The sequence below is a fragment of the Athene cunicularia genome (assembly GCF_003259725.1).
Source record: "Athene cunicularia isolate RWA chromosome 13 unlocalized genomic scaffold, athCun1 chr13_part1, whole genome shotgun sequence".
Taxonomy (NCBI): Eukaryota; Metazoa; Chordata; class Aves; order Strigiformes; family Strigidae; genus Athene; species Athene cunicularia.
Genome location: NW_020799117.1, coordinates 10,787,342 through 10,806,411, shown reverse-complemented (window position 1 = coordinate 10,806,411; position 19,070 = coordinate 10,787,342). Strand labels below are relative to the sequence as shown.

The window sequence follows — 19,070 nt, the reverse complement described above, 5'->3', positions numbered from 1 at the left end:
TATTTGTTGGTGTTTTGTTTGTTTGTTTACCTTTATCACCTTTGTGGTTTTAAAAGCAGATAAGTACAAGAATAGTTTGGTCTCTGTGTACCCTTGTTATTGAAGAGTAGGATCTTTTCTAAACCTGTGCTAGGAGGGTAGCTTGATTTTTTTCAGTTGCTTCTGTCAGCACTCTTCCAGTTGAGGAGTGTACAATTTAAAATCTACATCACAGCTGAATTTTTGAGGTTTTTCTGATTCTGTTTCTAGAAAGCATTTTATGTAAGTGCTTCAGCATTAAATTTGTGTTAAGTGCTGTTCTGAACTGAGATCTGTTTTGAGAATAGGTATGTAGTAAGTGTTGTTCTTGATTTATATCTTCATCAGCACGTAGATATCCTTGACACAACCATTGCTGTATATGTTCCTGATGATCTGTAGTGCACAGAGAAGCTGTCAGTACAGTGGATTGTCAGTTACTATTTTATTAGTAATGTCATCAAAGATAAATTGAAAAAGACACTTTCTCAGCTTTCTAACTCAATTTGAGGATGGGGAAAATCCTCTAAATTCTGTATTAGGACCCCACCAACAGTGTGGTAGTATAGAAAGCCCTGTAATGGCCATAAACAGAATACAGCTGAGCAGTGTGCAGATTTAGATGACAGCAGTGTGAAGTTTGTTCTTTTTGTTTCAATATTTTAATGAAAAATCTTTTCCAGAGAACTTTAGCAATGGTTCAAGTGTGTTTGTAGAGAAGGAAAAGGGAATAATCACTCAATTTCAAGAACAGAATTGCAGCTAGAAGACTTCTATGGGACTAGCAAATTTATACCAGTAATTTGAGGTCAAAGGCAGAATTGAAATGGTTGCAAGAATTGCTTCTTGATATAGTAATATGTTCTTGCCATCTCTCCTATAAAATTACATAGCTATGTCCTTCAAGTTTACTGTGTTAGTTTGAGGTCAAGCTCAGATAGTGTTTGCATATGTGGCACTGGCATGTGATATGAGCAGGCATGGCTGGGTCTTGTGATAGTCCCTTCATTTTTTTCCAGTCTTTCTGCAGTTACAAGGCATATTGGCCTTACTTGCAAGTCAGGAAATTGTCTCTAAATGCTCTGTGGAGAACAGTTGAAGCTGGATTATGATAGCTGTATAGATGCGGTGGCTCCATTTCTGCAAATTAGTGGTTTATGAGCTTTTATTGATAATCATCAGTAGAAAGAAAATCTTGATCTTTGAACTGTCTTGTTTTCTAATGTGTGTTCTGACTTGCCATAAAGATTCCCCATCAGCTAGCAAGCATTGCTATGAGCTGCTGAGCCTTTAGGGTCGCAGAATATGTGTTTATAGGAGGAAGCTACCTGAAATCAGTGTTCTTCAATGTCTTCCATTCAATATATTTTCAATTCATGCCTTTTCCTTTCTCTCTTTACAGATGAGATCACTGCTAGTTTTCGTCGCTTTGGACCTTTGATTGTAGACTGGCCACACAAGGCAGAGAGCAAATCTTATTTTCCTCCTAAAGGTAAATATCTGATAACCAATAACATACAAGCATTTTAGAATAATTTTTCTTGATAAGACTCCATTTTCTACAAGATTTCTGTGACAGTGACCCAATATTTAGGGGGAAAAAAGTTGAATCCTTGGGATTGTTATAAACTGGTGGAATTTAGAATGTAGCTTTGCAATTATTCTGCACTAAAAGAATTCTTAACTTCCTGGTTTTACTTTATTCCATTTTCCTTTTGTCCCCATGTTGTTCTTTGTTTTTTTTAGTAATAGTCAAGACTAGTCCTCTTTAAAGGGACTAAATGCCCTCCACAGTAGCTGGGGAGGATTTGTACCTTACAGTAACAACTGTCCTGGCAGGTTTGTCTCTACAGCTGTGGCTTTTGTTCAGTTCATACTGCTGGCTTATCCTTTTCAGAGGAAATGGGGAGAGAGTGTGCTGATCAGCAAGCTCCCTCCTTTCCTTCACGTCTCTGCAGAGGATGTGGAGAAGGCTGGGTTGGAAGCGTGTCAGAGCCCCTTAAAATTTGTCCCTTACTGTATGGTAGCATGATGACATGGTGCCAAGCATAATTCTGGGTTAAATTATTATCCTATAGGCAAATAGACAGAAGAAGTTATGTGTTTGTTTTCCCTTTTGTAGGATATGCATTTTTGCTGTTCCAAGACGAAAGCTCTGTACAGGCCCTGATTGATGCATGTATTGAAGAAGATGGAAAGCTCTATCTTTGTGTTTCCAGCCCCACTATCAAAGACAAACCGGTAGGTAGAATTGTCAGGGCCTGCACAATTGCTGTATGAGAACCAGAAATGGTTCTCTTCAGATGAGTTTTTTTCTGTCTTCAGATTGTTAATGTTTAAATTTCTTTAAGGTATCAAGTTAAGTTCTCAAAGAGAAGACTGACTTACTTGTTTTTAAACTACACATTATGAAGTTTTTTAGTCTAGTTACAGTTCATATTTTTGTTAGAAAAAGGTTTGCTAAATTTCACCATTGCTGATGCAATAAATATATTTCCAGACAGGTATTTTAGGCTTATTATTGATTAAAATGAAGAATTCATATTGTTTGAGTGCTGCATGTAACATGTACATTAAATACAAAAAAACATAACGTGGCATTGAACACTAAACAATTAGTACAGATGATTTTGGGGCTGATGTGAGTCTGTTAACAGTTGGAGAGACTTTTGCTATATTCCTGTACTTCAAATTTGGCCAGCTGTAGGCAAATATGAAGCAGCTAGTTTTGCATGGTAAATAAACACACAACTTTGTGCACTGGAGCCTGTTGCATTGAGATAACGCTAGTCTAGTGCTTACACTTGGCTAGAACAACACGAATAGCATAGATACGTATGCACCAGTGTGGTTCGTACAGCACAGTTCAGTCATGATTAAGTAAATGTGTAAGTAGAGGGTGAGGTTTTTTTCCCAGAAATTTGGGTAACAAGGAAGTGGTGAAATTTAGCATGATCAAGTGGTCTGTCTTAACAGAGCTTACTACCATTTCATTTTGTGAAATGATTGCTGAGCAAGTGGAAAAAGAGTTTAGAAAGTACAGTGTTTAAGAGGTTTTCTTCTTTGTAGGATACTGTTTTAATTTATATTACTGAGATACTTTGAATTGTGAATGGTTAAAAAAAAAAGGCTTTTTGTCCATAGGTTCAGATCCGGCCTTGGAACCTTAGTGATAGTGATTTTGTTATGGATGGTTCACAGCCTCTTGACCCACGAAAAACCATTTTTGTTGGTGGTGTTCCTCGGCCTTTACGAGCAGGTACACTGAGTGTTCCGCAGCACTGGGCATGTTGAATATGCAGTCTGATTTGGGGAGCAATGGGGGAAACAAGTTATTTCAGCAAGGGAAGTATTAAGTGTTCTGACACTTATAGCGGGGGACATGAATACAAATGGACTGTTTCATTTGATGCTTTTAGAATGAATTACCAAGTCTACACCACTGTTTCATTTTCCTTTCTGCTTTAGTGGAACTTGCAATGATAATGGATCGTCTGTATGGAGGGGTGTGCTATGCTGGAATTGACACAGACCCTGAGCTGAAGTACCCAAAAGGAGCTGGGCGGGTTGCATTTTCTAATCAACAGAGTTACATAGCTGCTATCAGTGCTCGCTTTGTTCAGCTGCAGCATGGAGAGATAGATAAACGGGTAAGGTCTTCAAGCGTATTCTATTTTTGTTCAGTGCTTTCTCTAGAAATGCTTTTCCATGTAAATGTGTGTCATTGTGAAGACTGTAAATGTTATATCAGATTAATTGCATATTTAGGGATAGATTGTGCCACTTAGATACAACACAGAATAAAAATGAAGGAGTGGTACAGAGCTGTTGCTTCTGGAACGTGGGAGGCAACTGTGAAGCAGACTTTCTCAAATTGCTTCGCATAATGGGAAGCATGTCAGCTGCCTTGCCCTTTTATAAGAATATTGCACTCGTCATATACTCCCACTGCAAGTATTTGCACTTGTAGTGTTTGTATAATGTCAGGGAGTAAGGTATTTGCCAAGGACAGAGCAGTTCTTACTCCTGTTCTGCATCTTTTTAGAGTGGGCAGAATCTGGCCCTAGCATTACACATTGTGTGCTGAGTGTTCCTAAGGAGCATCATAGTAACGCATTGTCAACTTGTTAGTGTGTGTTACAGCCTCATAGTCATCCTCCACAGCTTATATAAAGGTTGTGTCCAGTTATTTATTATTATAAATTAAAGGAATATGCTAAGTGGATCTGCAGTTTGCTTGCCACTGTCCTCTTCATCTGTCTGAAACATGACTTTGCCAATTACAGTGATCTTCAGGCCACAATTTTGAGGAACCTGGATCCTTATATCTACCATTCTAATCCCTGCTTTGTCTCTTTATTTTTCTTATGTGACTGTCATCAATTTTAATTTTATAATTACTACAGAGGAAAACCCCCAAACTTGGCTGATTAGCTGATTATCATTTCACTTCTGCTTTGGCTATAAAGCTTGAGTAGAAGCACTTTGACTGTGGCCTGCGAATTGGAATGTCTTTGTTCTAATCTTGGCTCTGAAATAAATTCTGTACAGCTTTGAACAAATAATTTGGGCCGCCCTTGTGCAACTTCTGCTTGCATAAGCAGACACTTGGGTGAATAGGTCTATTGAAGCTGGTGGGACTACAAATTTGAGTAAGCACTTGTGAACTCTAGCAAAGATTTTGCAATCTATTTCCCCTTCTTTCTCTCCTCCCACTCCTCCTTATTTCCCCATTTTGTGTGTAGCTCAGAAGAAATGTGGGGAGATAACTGCTCAGAGGATTCATTATAGGAGAGGTTTGGTGCATGAGAGATAAAAGTACAACAGTGGCAATAATACTTTTTGTTAACAATGCACTATGTATTAATACTTTTTCTAATAAAGTTTATCCGTAAAAATAAAATTAGTAACAAGAAGGGATTTCCAGTAAAATTAGGCAAGGAGGTGCTGCTAAAGGGTGTGCCCTTCAAAGAGATAATGCAAATTAATGCTCAGTGGCCTGCATCACCCACCACTGCAGAGCTTCTGACGAGTGCTGCCACCCTAAGTGTGCCTGATGAAGTTGCTGTAGTTCAGGCTTTTTATCCGTAGCTGGGAAACTTCACTCGACCTAGCACATGTAACAGTTTCAGGTTGTATCTGGCACGTGTACTTCAGCACACACTGAATAAATGCACTGAGAACTCTAATATCTGTGGGTTGCAAACTTGCACAAAAATGGGTGCTGCAGTAACAGGCTAAAGCAAGCAGGGGTATAATTAACCTGTGCTGTAGCTTGGCGTCTGTGTAGACATAATAGAGCAGAACTGCCATGTTGAGAAGGCCTGCATAGCATATTTGTAGGTTCTCCTCTTAGCACTTGTAGAAGACAACACTCATCAGTAAATACCCAGCCTCAAACTGCATACCAATCCAGGTGATGAAGGGATAACGTAGTGTTAGGAATATTTGTCTGCATCAGCTCTTTTACAAATTCATTCTTCTGAGTTGACATGAAGTGGTATTTGAGAAAGGCAACTCTAGCAGTGGAAGAGGAGAAAAACTGAGGTCAAAAAAAAAAGGCAGCTGTACTGTCTCCAAGTAGTTTATATGTACTGTAAGCACAAATGACATCAAACTACTGCAGTGTTCTGTCTGGACTGTGATAAAATTGGGTAAGTTTGAAAACACAGGAACTTGTAAATGTAGTCCTCTGAATGAGCTGACCTAACCTCTGAGCCTTGTGAGGTACAGAAAGGACCATCTCTAAGCCGGATGCAGGGCTAACAGGTTAACAGTAGAGACACCAGTCACAGTCTGGATATTTGGAAATGTTTGTGAAAACATCTAACTAACACTTCTAGAATGGGAACTGGTACCTGTACTTTTTAAACGTGAAGTTTTGTGTTGCATTTCTTGATATGTCACATGGACCTTTCACAATTCAGTGGAGTTAAGGAATGGAGACGATTACTGGTTTTGAGGTGAATCTGAGCCTTTAGGGGTTGGCAGTTCTGCAGTTGTGATTTGAACATGTAGGCATGTCTAAACGAGCTGTGCTGTAGCCAACTCTGATGCTGCAAGCCTCAAGCTTTGCCTTGCTGTCACAGAGAAAGTGCTCTGGAGTGCTCTGAGCAGGGTTTTGGAGCCCACAGTACAGCAGGCTTGGTTCTGGTATGCAAATGCCTAGATTAAAAGCTAGTAGCCTGCAGATGTGACAGTGTAGATGTATCCTTGGAGCACCAGCTGGTAATTTCCTCTGAGTCATTATCAGTTAAGAACTTGAAGAAATTTTTCTTTTCCTTTCTTGTCTGCTGTACTGAATTTTACTGCTCATCATCTGGCCCTTAATGCTAACAGCGTAGGTGGGTGTCAGTCCCACGTTAAGCTTCTCATTTGATCCCAAGATTAGGTAGCTTTTCTTTTGCTGAGAGGACCTGCAGAAAAAGAAAAGAAAAATGTGCTGTTTATTAAGATAATAAATTAAATTTGTTGGAAATTCAGACATTGAAATTTGCAGACTACGTGAATATTTAATCTGCAGTTACAGTGTTGTGTAAACAATTTGCATTCCTACCTGAAAGGGTAGGAGCTTAATTGTGCATCACCATGCTTAAAAATAAATCCCCAGAATTCTCCGCGGTTTTGATGTGAATCTGTGTATCAGTTCTGCAGCGATGGGTTGATTGGTCCTTTCTGTAAATCAATGGCTGGTCCTTTCTGTAATCAATGACAGCCTGTGTGATACCGGTGGTCAGCACTGGTTTCTGAGGGGGGTTTTTAAGGATCAAGTTGGACAGTGGGAGCAGGATTGTTTCTCAGGTGGAGTGCCTGTAGTTTTGGGTGTCCAATGGCAACAATCATGTGCAATGGGGGAGAAAATTCTTGAATGTGCTGTTTGCTACTACAGAACTGTGATTGCAATCCTGCCAGAACACAGTAAATAGTGTGGAATTGTCATTATCTACATTGTTATTAAGAATTGTAAACTTTCTTCTCATTTTCTGAATACAGGTGGAAGTTAAGCCATATGTCTTGGATGATCAGCTTTGTGATGAATGTCAGGGGGCCCGTTGCGGTGGAAAATTTGCTCCATTTTTCTGTGCTAATGTTACCTGTCTGCAGTATTACTGTGAATATTGCTGGGCTGCTATCCATTCACGCGCTGGCAGGGAATTCCACAAGCCCCTGGTGAAGGAGGGAGGAGATCGCCCAAGACATATTTCATTCCGCTGGAACTAAATGATCACTGCAGTGCTCATATGCAGGCCTCAAATTAAGTGCACTCTTCTGTTATCCTGATTTTCCCTCCCCCACCCTACCCTTTCTCTTATTCAAGATAGCATGCCCTTTTGTAGTAGTCTGTAATTTAACAATAGTATAATGAAAGAATGACCTATAATATGGGTATTTTGTAGAATCTTGTCATTGAAAACTGTATTGGGAACTCCTTTTCGTATTGGTAACATGTTGCAAGTGAGTTGCATTCTCTTGTCTTTACTACCGAGAGAACACTTAATTTCATGCAACATTTTCTTAGAGGAGAGAAAAATATTAAGAAAAAAGAATTGAAACAATAGAGTATTTTGGTTTTTTAATTAAATTATTGTTAATAAAGAACATAAGAATACTTTTATTAAAATAACCGTGTAACAATAACACTATCGGTCTGTTCTGACACTTTTCCCCAGGGAAGCCTGTTTTTGCCTCTCTTTTTGTTTCGACTTTGGATTTTTCCAGCAACAGATGAAGTTAGCATTTACCTACCAACAGGAAAGAGCATGTTTAAAGCAACAAAAATGCATGAGCAAAGTTGAAGCAGCATTACAATAATGATCTCTTTAAAAAAATCTGTTAAGGGTTTTGAGGCTGAAATTTTAGCTCTGTATGTATCTGACTGTGCCTCTGACTACCACCCACATCCAAATTACTAATGAGATAGGCAGAGCTTACTATATTTTCATCAAAATGATTACATTTTAAGAATTCCTGAATGTAAAAGTTGAGTAAAGTTACTACTGAGGGGGGAGTGCACTTTTTTTTTTTCCTTTAAGAGAACTCAATTGTCTGGTTACAGCCCTAGAAATCCTACCAAAGCTAGAGTAATGACAACTAGTTAACTGGCATTTCCTCTCCTGAAGGATAAATATATAGATTTTATTTTTGATGGCTATATATAACTCTATATCCTAATATACTAACATTCATCAGGGGCCAGCCTTTGCTCTCCATTTTGACGTGAAAAAGTAGAAAACCTAAAGATACCTCAAGGATATCACTGATTTTTACTGAAGTTTTGATATTCCATCGTGTCACACAAACTAAAATTGACTGCTTATTCGTTTCCCATCTTGGATGTAAAGTTAGTTTTAAATACACTCTAACTTAGTTGTAACAGAAGGCATGAACCTAAGTAATTTCCAAGTCTTGATTTGCACTATTTTCTGAATTTGTGCATGAAATGGTGCAAGTGTGCATATGCCTTTCTTACTCTTCCTGTAGAAAAAATCGCAACTAAGATTCCACCTCTTCAGAACTTAATATGGGGAAATAAAGAAACACAGGTATTTGAAGTGCCAACATTGCTAAGTTAATGCCTGCTTTATTATAAATGAGTTCTACCTTGAGAAGCATTAACACAGTACATGTTAATTGAATGATAAAGAGTGGGTGCAGGGGTTTAGTTTGAAATAGTTGAATGAAGGATTAGTTCTGAAAATTATTTTTATCTCTTTTGAACTAATGCCCTGGCCAACTTCTCAAATGATTATTTAGCAGTGTGCAAACAAACCGATTTAGTGGCAATCTTCTGAACTGAGTGGCATGGTACCATCCTAGATTCTCTCAAACCAAAGACTTGCCTCAGCACTGCTTGGAAAACATCTGCTCCGTTAAAAGCCTTTGTCGGCCCCCCTCATCCTGTTCCCCTAGCCCAGATCATCTTTTTGAGAAGCAGTTTTTATTTTCAATACAGGCTTTAATGAACTATACCTTACCAAGTTCCAAAGGTCAAAATGGAGACATTTGCTGTCTACTAGTCAAGTATAGAAAGGGAGCTGCTTTTAATGAAATCCCTGAAAATATTGACAACAGTAATGCAAATGCAGAGTGCTCTTGTGTAGATTGTCAGGGACTTTTTTTTCTCTGAAGTACATAATTATAGTTGGAATGTTCCTTTAATTTTTTTAATGCTTGTAGGTGGCTTGGGGTGTGCTATTGTGCCGATCCTACCCAGTAAACAGGTGAGATGGGTTACCATTACAAGAAATAACACTGTTTGAGAACTAGCTTTGAATAATAATTTTCCCTTTGTACATGACCTGCTGAATTTCGGTACAGTGTTTTTGTAGCTAACTTATTTTGTCATGCACATAATGTATATTTGTTATGCACTACTTTTGTATATCTTGTTTTTCCAACAGTGAGCATTTTTAGGCACACTTTTCACTGACGGGATATCTCTTTATGCAATACCTCAATTTTTCATATTGCAAAGAGTAGCTTTTTGTACTTTTATTACTGAGAGATCTTCATATACTTCATTTTTTAATATAAATAATTTTAATAAATTTTATTTTCTTATATTCTGCTTTTTATACATTTCAGTGCTCTGCATACATTTTGAATTATGGATGTTGTGCACTGGCAATGCTATTTTAGAATCTGCAGAGAAAAGAAAGCATGTTGCTTAAACATCTTAGCCCAGCACCAGGTATTTGGTGTACATATAATTTAAGAAATAGTATATGTAAAGTTGAGAATTAAAGAAGAAAAGCATGAAAGTGACAAATGACACTGTCTTTAGACCCATGAAATTTAAATGCATAAATATAGTGTAGAAATTTAAAAGTAAAGAAACATCAAAATTGTCTACCGCTTCTTACTAAGTTTTTAAAAATTATACACAAATGCAGACGTTTTTGGTGAATGTTTAGCCATTTTTAATATTAATAAAAATTGATGTTAGGTGTTTGATGCAGAAATGTGTCTGCTCTTTTAAATTATATTTAAAGAATAAAAGAGAGCCTGCTAGGTGGCAGGCATGTAATGTTAGTATGCATGACTAATGTAAGAAATTGTTATTCTACTAATATTCACTTGTGATTGTGTGACAAGCGTGTTTACAGATTATTTGGTTACACTTCGATTTACAGGGCATAAACAATTATATACATTACTCTGTACTTAAATAGTGATTACATGTCCTTCTGATTACATGGGATTTGTAGTTGGGGTTACCATGTAGCTCCAAACATAATTAACATGTAATTGGGTTACCAGTCTTAGGGTATCACTTCAATTTGCAAAGGGGTTAATAAGCATGTAGTTTTCTCACAGTAGCATGGCACTGGCCATGTATTTACAATGTAGTTACAGAGTAATTACATGGTTATTTTTGCAATGTAAAATAAAGTGTTTCTGATTATTTTATATGTAAAGGAACCCCACTGCCCCGTGCTTTTTGGTATAGTATATACTTCTCCATACACAGACCTCTGCAGAATGCAAATTTAAAACTTGCAGTGAATGAATTTAGCGTTTTATAAGGATGCTGTTGGAAAGACTTGATAATTCACCCCTTTTGTTTTTGAAGAGTTAAAACCTTCTGTTAAAAGGTGATTTAAAACTTGAATGTGATGAATTGTGGCAAGTTAACTTCAAGTTATGTGCAATACCTATTTCAGACTTCTGGAAGATCTTTGCAGTGTAATTCTTTGTTTTTAATTGCAGACATTTAAAAATGTCATTTTCTACTGTTCTAGTAAATCCTCTTTCTTGCTGGTGTTTCTAAAGAAAAGAATCAGAAATCAATCTTTCTACTAATGTAAATTTGAGATTATTTTTAAAAAAAATGGAATAAAAGGTTTTGGTCATTTGCTTTATTTTATTATCTTATTTTAAAGCTACTGTGATAGCATTGTAAGAATTGGGACAATATTGTATTCAACTGTTTTATTTTTTATATTTTTAAATTTTAAAGTATAATTAGTTTTTATAATTTTCATCAGATTTTTTTGTTATATTTTTTGGAAGTGAAACTTTTAGCAAGTGGGTGTCTAGTTTTTACTAATCCCTAATATGTTTTTCCCCCAATGTATTGCTCATATTATCAGAAGGAAAAGTTATTTAAGTATGTCAGTTAATTGTACTACTTGGCTGAATTTCCATATAGTTTTTACTGTGTATGGGGAGGTTGTAGTATTTATTATAGCATTTTAAATAAGGGTAATTCATTTTTTATTAAAGTCATTTTCACGTTTAAGTTCATATTTTTGTATGTTCTACTCTAAGTTATATAACACAAGTTACTTTTTTTAAAGAGTTCATTTGTTGAAGTGCTAGTGAAAATTAATGTTATTAAATAGTTTGCAAATGACTATTTATACCAGTATGCATATAATTTTTAAATATTTGTAATGTGAGATGTTGAATGAATAAAACTTTTAACTCAATGTTTCTTCTTAACCTTATTTTAAACCTCCTGTAGAAACATGTTCCTTTGTGGCTGAAGCTCATGGGGCATGGGGAAGTGATTCTGATGAAGTGTATAGCGCATGTCTGGCTGTATGTGTAAAGTGCTTTAGGCTAAATTCTGCAGTCCTGTGGTGCTCAAAACCTGGAGCATGGTTTTGTAGGAGGTGTGTGAGGGAGGATATAACCATTTGAGGTGCTGAGTACTGTGAACACTGCATTAAATTGGTACAAAATTAATGTTCAGTGCTGCAAAAACGGAAAGGGCGATGTCTAGAGGACTGTAGCTCTGCTCTCTATTGAATCAGGCTGTAAGAAGAACCCGTTTTACTGCTTGTGTCCAGATGTTGTCTTTAGGGAATGTTGAATGCTAACTACTTCATTTTGTGAATTTGGTGCTTATTGAGTATTCGTTAGAAATGCGTGTAGCTTTGGAAAAGCCTTTCAGCAGCTTCAGAACTGCCGTTTCTGTTTTTTGCACAGCCCTAAGCAGATCAACCTAGCTAAAGAATTGTAGCAAGTTTGCTTCTGCTTCGTGCTCTCTGCAGCTGCTTCATAGGGGCAAAGATGAAAACCAATACACAGCTGTGAAATCAGGCTAACTGGGCAGGTGACATGTTTTGTGGGAAGAATACCACCGAGGCATCGTGTAAGTCAGAAACCCCTGTGCAGCTGGGACAAAAAGGTAACCAGACTAGGGCCAGAGTAGAGCCAAGGAAAGCGTGGGCAGACAAGGATTCTTTTTTAATTGTCTCATAGCTATGATCTGACACTAACAAAACAAAAAAGCATGGAATTTAATGAGCTTGCTACCTTGTCAGCCTTTAATTTAAAATACCTAAACTTAAGATGTCAAAAAAATTTTGTGAATGTTACAATGTCACATAGCTACACTTCATGGGCTATTCAACAGGAACCCTACATAAAGGATTCAAGAGTTTTGCATTCTAAGTAGGTAAGAGTTCCCCAAACTTTGTTGGTTTTCTTACTTTGATACAGAGAGCCAATCTTCAATGAAGTATAATTCTGGTTGGTCTGGAAGTACTTCTGCTAAGTGGAACCATGAGTTGCAATATGCACATGTACCTTGTGAGAAAAAAGCTGCCCAAAGAACCGTACGGCAGGAGGAATCAGACCGCGCTCTCTGCACTGACCAGCACTTTGCTGTTGGCATTTGAGCCGCTAATCTCTTGTGCCATCATCTCAGGAATGATGTTGTAAATGTTAAATAGATCTTGGGTATCCTTCTTTTCTATGGGTGCTTCAGGAAATGCAGATCTTACAGAATTGAGCTATAATGGGATTCGTTCTGCAAGATGCTAATCACTTCAGTTCCCACTGGCTTCAGATGATGCAAACTTAGAAGCTAATGCCTTTAGAAACTAGTTTTTGACAAGAATGAAAAGTTTTGCTGGTGACTCCATGTGTATATTCCCAATACCTTAAAATGGCTATTTAAACAGAAAATGCTGGTACGCTTTGGATCAAAAATACAGAGGCTAGAGATGTGTTGTCTGCCCAGTGAATAATGAATTCCGCAGTGCCGTGTTTTATGCCAGCCAAACACCACCAGACAGTATTGACCCGCTTTTAGCGTGTGACTTGGCTGGTAAGGGAAGCATTATCTCTGTGCTCTGCATTGGTATTGTTAGGAAATAGTCATAGTTCAGCTTCTCCCAATGTGATAACAATGTGATTGACATCGTTTTCAAGTGCAAATGGTCTTTTAGAAAGCATGTGCTTATCAGTGGTTTATCTGATAATTTTTTTTACCAAGTGTGGTACACATGAAATTTGCTCCTGGAATATGGGAGGTTTAAGTCTTTTGATGCCATAGTGGTGGAATTAGTAATGTCCTTCAGAAACAAGGCACTCCCTGACTGATTTCAATTCAAAATGCTATAAACTCAGAGGTGTTTATCAGGATATAGCATCTGGTTTATAATTAGGGATGTGTATATTAATTCTAAAATTTCCTATATGAAGATTGAAAAATACTTCGTTGAATGGTTAATAAATGAAATTTATTACATAGGCAGAGGGTAAAAAATTCAACTCATTAAGGTGAAATGCCAGAAGTCTTGAGTGTTCAAAACTAAAATTAATCACTTTTGGTAGTGATGGCTTTGGCTGATTCTGAATTGCTGAGAAGTAACTTTCTAGGAAAGATGATACAACAAATCCCTTTTGGGTTTCAGTTTGTCCTGAAAATATAAATAAATGCTACAGGCAGACTCTAGAAGATGGAAGTATGCCTGCTGGGTGGAATTTCAGAATTTCCACAGTAAATGAATCTCAACTATTTTCTTTCAGCACAAACTGCCACCAGCTTTCTCTTGGGTGCTACTTTCACTAAATGAACTGCTACATTCCACATGAGTGAAGAAACTCCGTTTGGGTGGAGATGGATATAACCCATCTAGTACAGATTTAAAGGCTAAGGTATATTTTAAAGAGAGTCTCTTAGCTGTCAAGTTGTTGGACAGTTTCTACTGTCTGTCCCGATTCTCCAGCTGCTGTTTATTCAGTGCTATGAAAACCCACTCAGCCACAGTCCAAAATGCACATTGCTTGCCTACAGGAAATCTAAGACAAATAATAGCTTCAGAAAGGATAGATGAGGAAAAAACATTGACATCTCTTCCTCTGTGTAAAATAAGCTGATTCAGTCTGTCAGTATGAAAAGCAGCCTCTGGGATAAGAATATACTTGCAGCTGTCTTTGCAGTCATAGACATTGAAGGGGGCGGGGGGCTGGAGCAGTGCTCTAAGTACTGAACTCCACATTTAAGATGGGGAGAAAGTCTTTCTGAATCTTGGTGCTCTGATTAATGCTGTCAGATATCACCTGTTTTCATGACACATGAACTATAATTTGCTGACTTGCTGTAGGGCTTGTCAGAGAGACAATTTGATACTAAATGTTTATTTATTTGTATCTATTGCTAAGGGAAGCTCCCTCAGTCACCTTGCTTATGGAACTTGGGAGACTGTTACGTGGTACTATTCCGTTAAGGTTCCTTCACAAAATTTGCTGGTGAAAAGTTCTCAGTCCTCCTTTATATGTAAAATATGGAAATATATAAGGTTTGTGTTTGAGTAGGTTTTTCTTTATGAAATTTAATTTTGGTGAGTCATGAAAGCTGAGATTAAATCCTCTGAATACAATGCAGGTTAAGGGTAACTGTGAGAACACATTTTTGGTTTTGCATTAATCTTAAAGTTTTAAATGGCACTTTGTTGCTCTCAGCTATGTGACATTTTTTAATTCCAAAACTGTGTGTCAGGGTGAGCTGCTTTTCATGTGAATGAAGAACATCAATTTTACTTAAATGGCAGACATAATGTAGATGCAGTTGACACACACTGTGTGCCTTAGTAACTCTTAACACAGTTTTGTAATCTGTGGAAGGGTAGCAATTCACACATAGAGCAATTAATTAAAAAAAAAAAAAAAGCCTCTGCCAACCTTTTCCAACCCAATGTTGGAGAAAATGTTTGCTCATTGTAAATCACCATCTCACACTGCTGCTGACTCATGAACCGGGATCAGTTTGCTTAGTGAGAGTTTATGCTTTGCTATGCATGTGAAAGCATTAAGTTGTCAATTTAACAAAGTGTCATTTTTCAAGACAGTGCTTGTCGCTTTAAGCACATGCCCAGTACTGGTTTGTGTATGGAGTACATTCATGTAAGCATTCTGAATTTTCTTTCAGTGAGTTAAATGCAATTTCTCAGGTTTTTGAGGAACATTCTCATTGTAAGCAGCAGGAGTAGCCCCCAGCTTTGCTTCAGCAGGCCAGCTGTTCACAGGCAGATGTTGCTCTGTACACACTGGTAGAATCGACTCAGCTCTTCAGTCAGTGGCAAGAAAATTTGCTCAAGCATTGCTTTTAGAGGGGGATGTCTTTGGAGGAATGTGATGGCAGAACAAAGCAGTGACTGCTTGAGTTTTCTCTGCAGAGTTAGTAATGCTTGGAGACAGAAGCCCTGCTCTGTTCCTTTTCTGGCAGCATCCTTATGTCTCTGGGGGGAGGGAGGGAGCGAATGTTCAGAATCTGGATCAGTTTTGCAAAGACCCTAGTACCATTACAGAGTGGACTTAGTGCTGAGGAATGAGTATGTTCAGTGGTATTTATACTGTAGTTAAATAGGACTTTCTCATATATGCAGACAGATGTATTGGTGATTATGTTAGCCTGCAGGCACACTTTGGCCTGAGATCATGTTAGATTTCAGAAGAGAGGCTAAGAAAATGTGAGCTTTCTGTGCTTGGACAGATGGTCTTGGAAGACCTACATTACTGCTGAATCTGAGGATGATTTAGTGATTTTTGCTTTTTATATCCTGTACTGAACCAGTATTCTTCCAGGATGTGAGAGAACAGTATCTGGAGGTTTATCAAAGGTAGGACTGAACTTCCTCATCTGTGTGTTCATGTATGGTCTAACTGCGTATTCCCTAGCATAACAGTAGTAACATTTAACATTATAATCCATGCAGCCCAAAATTTGGTAAAGTTCTACTATCTCTGATTTGGAAACAAAGGATGTCATCATTAAATACCAATAACTTGCACATTTGTGTGGAAAAATGACATCAGAGAAACTGAAGTCCTTGCCTTCCTTTAGCTGTATTCACTTGACTACAGGTCTTTCCCAGAAATAAGATTGTTTAATTCTGGAGTTATCTTCAGTGCTCATTTTGCCTTTTTGAGTTTTCCCATGGTTTTACTTCATATTGACAATGTCTATTAAAATCCTGTAACACAAAGTTCTTCTAAGTTAATGGTTTCAGTCTCATTGACTTGGGTTTGATTATGAAGTCTATGGATCTTCTCAGTGATTTGAAAATCTCAAGGGAAGGCTCAGGCTTTTATGTAACAAACTTAGTTTATAGTCTGCTAAATATTTTTATGCACAGCCTGAAGAAATGGGAAAATGTGCCTCTCCTTATGACTGGTGTGGATGAAGTGATTCCCACATGTATGGTTTGTAAAGCAATCTGAGATATGCAGGTTCATTAATATGAAATGCAGGTGTGTTAAAATGGCAGCTGGCCATTTTATCTCTCTGCTGCACTGTGTTATTGCTTACATAATTAACTGTGAGATCCATTGTAAATTATGAAATTTTACAAGTAAGCAAAAGCTGAAGGCATAATGCATTGCTTCGATTTACCAGAAGTGGTGAGTTTTGTTTTTATAATGATTCCTAGTTATACTAATAAGTGGTCCCCGGAGTATTCTGTAAAGTAACCACATTCTAATAAAACACCTCGCTCCAGTGACTCTTATTAAATATTCTGTGAAAACGAAGGAGATACAGTAATTGTTTGTGATACTGCTGAGGGTGTAATTAACAAGGTTTGACTGTAGCTGGTAACCAAAATTAGCATACTTTCCACGTAAAAATCCCTGTTAACCGTGTTAAGATTCGTATTTCAGATGTATTCAGTAGATCAAGATAATGTAATACTTAATAAGCACCCTTCCTTGCCTGAATTTTGTTGAATTATGTGAGTACTTTGTTTAACTCCATTGCAAAGAATCCTCATAGAAAAAGAAGTCTCCAACAGCAGGAGTTTCTTTTTTGCCGGCTATCCCTAGGGAATCGGGGAGTCACTAAATGTGCATGCAGTGATGTCTCATCGGCTCCTTCCTTCCTACTCCTTGGCATAAGCTATAGCCTTGCTACTACCAAAATCTACCTTATTTTAAAATTATAGTCAGTGTTAATAGATGATGTGTACTTGGACAAAGTAAAAGTGAAACAAGAGAAACGATACAAGTTCTGAGCTGAAGCTGACATTTGAGCACAGAACAACGGCATGAGGAGGTGCAGGCTGGAAGCTAGAATCTGGTCTATTTTTAACTAGACAGTTGAAGATGGGGTGAAGAGCTGGGATGTTTGTTCAAAGTGGTAAATACAGAGGCAGTGGCTAGCTGGTAGTCAGCTCACACATCTGGAAAGGAGGATGAAGAACAGTGTGTAGTTAAAACAGCTGAATTTTCCAGTTTTGCAGACTCAGATTTTAAGGGGGCATTGATTTTTGTCAGTAGCAATAGATCCTAAAAGGGACTTGAGCTTAATTTGCATTTGAAGTCAAAGCCCTGGCAACATGCTGTTTGGAAAAGTGGACAAAATGTGCCACACAAGGCACGTGTGTTTGTATATTCCATAAATACAGATACTGAGAAAACCACTGATTTGGCAGCCCTGATGCCCTGACAGGGACATAGGAAGGAAGCAGCCTGGCAGTTGGCAAAGGGAAGACACAGCAGCAAGTGCTCATGCACAGTGCAGAGACAGCCATGGAATGAAAATGGTGCTGTTTAGGTTTACGTGTACGTGTTCAGTGTTTTTTTTGAGTTGTTGACTGAGACTTTCAGCAAAAGGAGCGCTTTTTTTACCAGGGCTTTGTGATTAATGGACATGACAAAGCTAGCGCTCCAGGATCAGTTTTTAATGACATTGTTCAGTTGCCTTTCTCTGGGCTAAATACCCCCAGATTGAACTTCTGGCTGCTACCTCACTGGGCCAATTTGTTAGCTCAGATCTTTGCAGAGGAGGAAGTCTCTGGTGTTTGGGGAGTTATTGTGAGATTACAGTTGATCTCAAGGCTACTGACTCGGTGGTTGTATTGTATCTGTGACCTCCTTTTTAGTCCGTACACTTTGGAGCCTGCAGTAGATTCCCTTTTATCATTGGGAAATAAATTACTCTGGCAAACTGTCAGGCTGTGCCTCTGGGAATTGTTTTCCTTTTTTTTCAACTGCATACACAAAATGCCTTTTTCTGACAGTGTGTAAAATACCTGGAAATCCTGGGATACTTCGCAGAAGAGTGCTTTGGGTTTTTATACTGTCCTGAGCTCCGCGTCTTCCCGTCAGGTCGCTTCAGAGGTAGGGACACGGGCTTGTTCGGTAGGTAAGGCTGCCACCTCGTGGGGTCCCTCTGCACAGCACCCTGCCCTGCGTGGGGACAAGGTGACAGCAGCCCTGGGGACCCCAAGGACTCTCAGCTCCTCAAAGGCTGAGGAAAGACTCCGATTTGCTTCGTGGTCTTTTCGGATCCATTGTCCAGGGTGACAAATTGTCAGCGCCGTTCATTCTGCTGGTGCTGCTAAAACAATTAGAAAAAGGTATTTTCACATAATTTATTCTTTCTAATTTGTAAAGCTTTCCCTCCTCTGAGCAGCTAAGTGTGCTGAAACTCTGGGAAATAATATGGAGCAGTATTTCAGAGCCAAAGCAAAAAATCAGTGGGACTTGTGTTCTTAAGTGGTTTGGGAAATCCCTCTTGTCACTGGCCATACCCCATAAACCCGCTGCTGCAGAGGCACATGTCTCTGTAGGGCACCTTCACGGGAGGGACTCCCGACTGCGCTGGGTGTCCCCTCAGCATCGCACAGCGTGCAGCTATGCCTGCTGTTGGTTGAAGGACAAAATGATAACAACTATTTAAATTACTGTTTCATAAATGTTAAGCAGGTGGCTGGAGCCGCCCACCCGTGCCCTAGCAGGTAAGCTGTTTCAAGTACACCACTGTGAAAATTCATTGTATTGATGCAGGAACTATGGAAGCTCCCACACCGAAAAAA

The 19,070-nt window shown here is 38.4% G+C and overlaps 1 protein-coding gene across 2 annotated transcripts in view; it reads left to right on the top strand.

The window, feature by feature from the left end:
- The window catches only part of CPEB4 (cytoplasmic polyadenylation element binding protein 4), a 43,937-nt gene extending 32,487 nt beyond the window's left edge, over nt 1-11,450 (top strand). Inside the window, exons 5-9 of one of the 2 annotated variants that reach the window (XM_026857920.1) lie at nt 1,421-1,510; nt 2,141-2,259; nt 3,163-3,277; nt 3,487-3,668; nt 7,012-11,450. In XM_026857920.1, the coding sequence (XP_026713721.1) occupies nt 1,421-1,510; nt 2,141-2,259; nt 3,163-3,277; nt 3,487-3,668; nt 7,012-7,239 (734 nt within the window). In that variant the 3' untranslated portion in view covers nt 7,240-11,450. The remainder of the gene's footprint in view (nt 1-1,420; nt 1,511-2,140; nt 2,260-3,162; nt 3,278-3,486; nt 3,669-7,011) is intronic. The other variant, XM_026857921.1, reaches the window with a different exon arrangement.
- The last annotated feature ends 7,620 nt before the right edge of the window (nt 11,451-19,070 follow it).